Source organism: Caenorhabditis briggsae, assembly GCF_000004555.2.
Source record: "Caenorhabditis briggsae complete genome, chrV, whole genome shotgun sequence".
Lineage (NCBI taxonomy): Eukaryota > Metazoa > Nematoda > Chromadorea > Rhabditida > Rhabditidae > Caenorhabditis > Caenorhabditis briggsae.
The window spans coordinates 11,219,174-11,220,532 of record NC_013488.2 but is presented as its reverse complement, the minus strand read 5'-3'; the positions used below and the strand labels follow the sequence as shown (position 1 = coordinate 11,220,532).

At 51.2% G+C, this 1,359-nt stretch overlaps 1 protein-coding gene across 1 annotated transcript in view; it reads left to right on the top strand.

Moving 5' to 3' along the window:
• Window positions 1-408: 408 nt before the first annotated feature.
• Window positions 409-1,359, top strand: part of CBG09422 — a gene marked incomplete at both ends in the record, with an annotated part of 2,583 nt that continues 1,632 nt past the window's right edge. Inside the window, one exon of the mRNA XM_002636900.1 lies at window positions 409-1,163. Within this exon, the coding sequence (XP_002636946.1) occupies window positions 409-1,163 (755 nt within the window). The remainder of the gene's footprint in view (window positions 1,164-1,359) is intronic.

Sequence of the window (1,359 nt, the reverse complement as noted above, 5' to 3'; positions counted from 1 at the left end):
TACATAGATAGTTTAAAGAGGTTTTTCACAACAAAACAGCCTTATTTTCTGTCTTCTGATAACAATTTTTCTGTTCATTATTTAGGGTCATGCTTTACTTTTCCAATTATAGGAATTAGAAAACCGATCACTTTTCAAATGACCCTTCATCAGAAAAAAAACCTCTTCACCTCGAGCTAGTCATAAACCAGGAAATGAAAAGACAACGAAGAAAAATGACTAGAGAAGAACGACTTTCTAGATTTTCACATCCTTCCCACCGTACACTAGCAATGTATTACACAACGGTCTGTATATAAACGGACGGCGTACGCTTAATGGCACTTGACTTCCCGGTCCAGTCTATTTCAATAATGTAGGTTTTAAACTTTCCTGTGAAGCTGGGTCAATATTCTCTTCTATTTTCAGATGTCGTCTGAGGATCCAAAACAAATCGCTTATGAGACTGAGTCTCTCCGCAAGGTTGCATTCTTCGGAATCGCAGTTTCCACCATTGCTACTTTAACCGCCATCGTTGCCGTCCCAATGCTTTACAACTACATGCAACACGTTCAATCTTCCCTTCAATCCGAGGTTGAATTCTGTGCCCACAGATCCAACGGACTCTGGGATGAGTACCAAAGAGTGAGTCAAAATCTTAATAAATATCCAATTAACTGTCCCATTCTTAGTTCGAGGGAGTCTCTGGAGTTGCTGGAAGAATCAAGCGTGATACCTACCACCGTGCCGTCGGAGGAGCCCGTAGAGCATCCAAGGTCCGCAGACAATCATACGGAGGAGACGCCGCTGTCGGAGGATTCGGAGGATCTGCCGGAGGATCGTGCTGCTCTTGCGGAGTCGGAGCTGCTGGACCAGCTGGAGCCCCAGGACAAGACGGAGCCCCAGGAAACGACGGAGCCCCAGGCGCCCCAGGAAACCCAGGACAAGATGCTTCCGAAGACTCTGTTGCCGGACCAGACAGCTTCTGCTTCGACTGCCCAGCCGGACCACCAGGACCAGCCGGAGCCCCAGGACAAAAGGGACCATCTGGAGCCCCAGGAGCCCCAGGACAATCCGGAGGAAATGCTCTTCCAGGACCACCAGGACCAGCCGGACCACCAGGACCAGCCGGACAACCAGGATCCAACGGAAACGCCGGAGCCCCAGGAGCCCCAGGACAAATCGTCGATGTTCCAGGAACCCCAGGACCAGCTGGACCACCAGGACCACCAGGACCAGCCGGAGCCCCAGGACAACCAGGACAATCTGGATCCGCTCAACCAGGACAACCAGGACCACAAGGAGATGCTGGAGCTCCAGGAGCCCCAGGACAACCAGGACAAGCCGGAGCCCCAGGAAACGATGGAGACAGCGGATCCG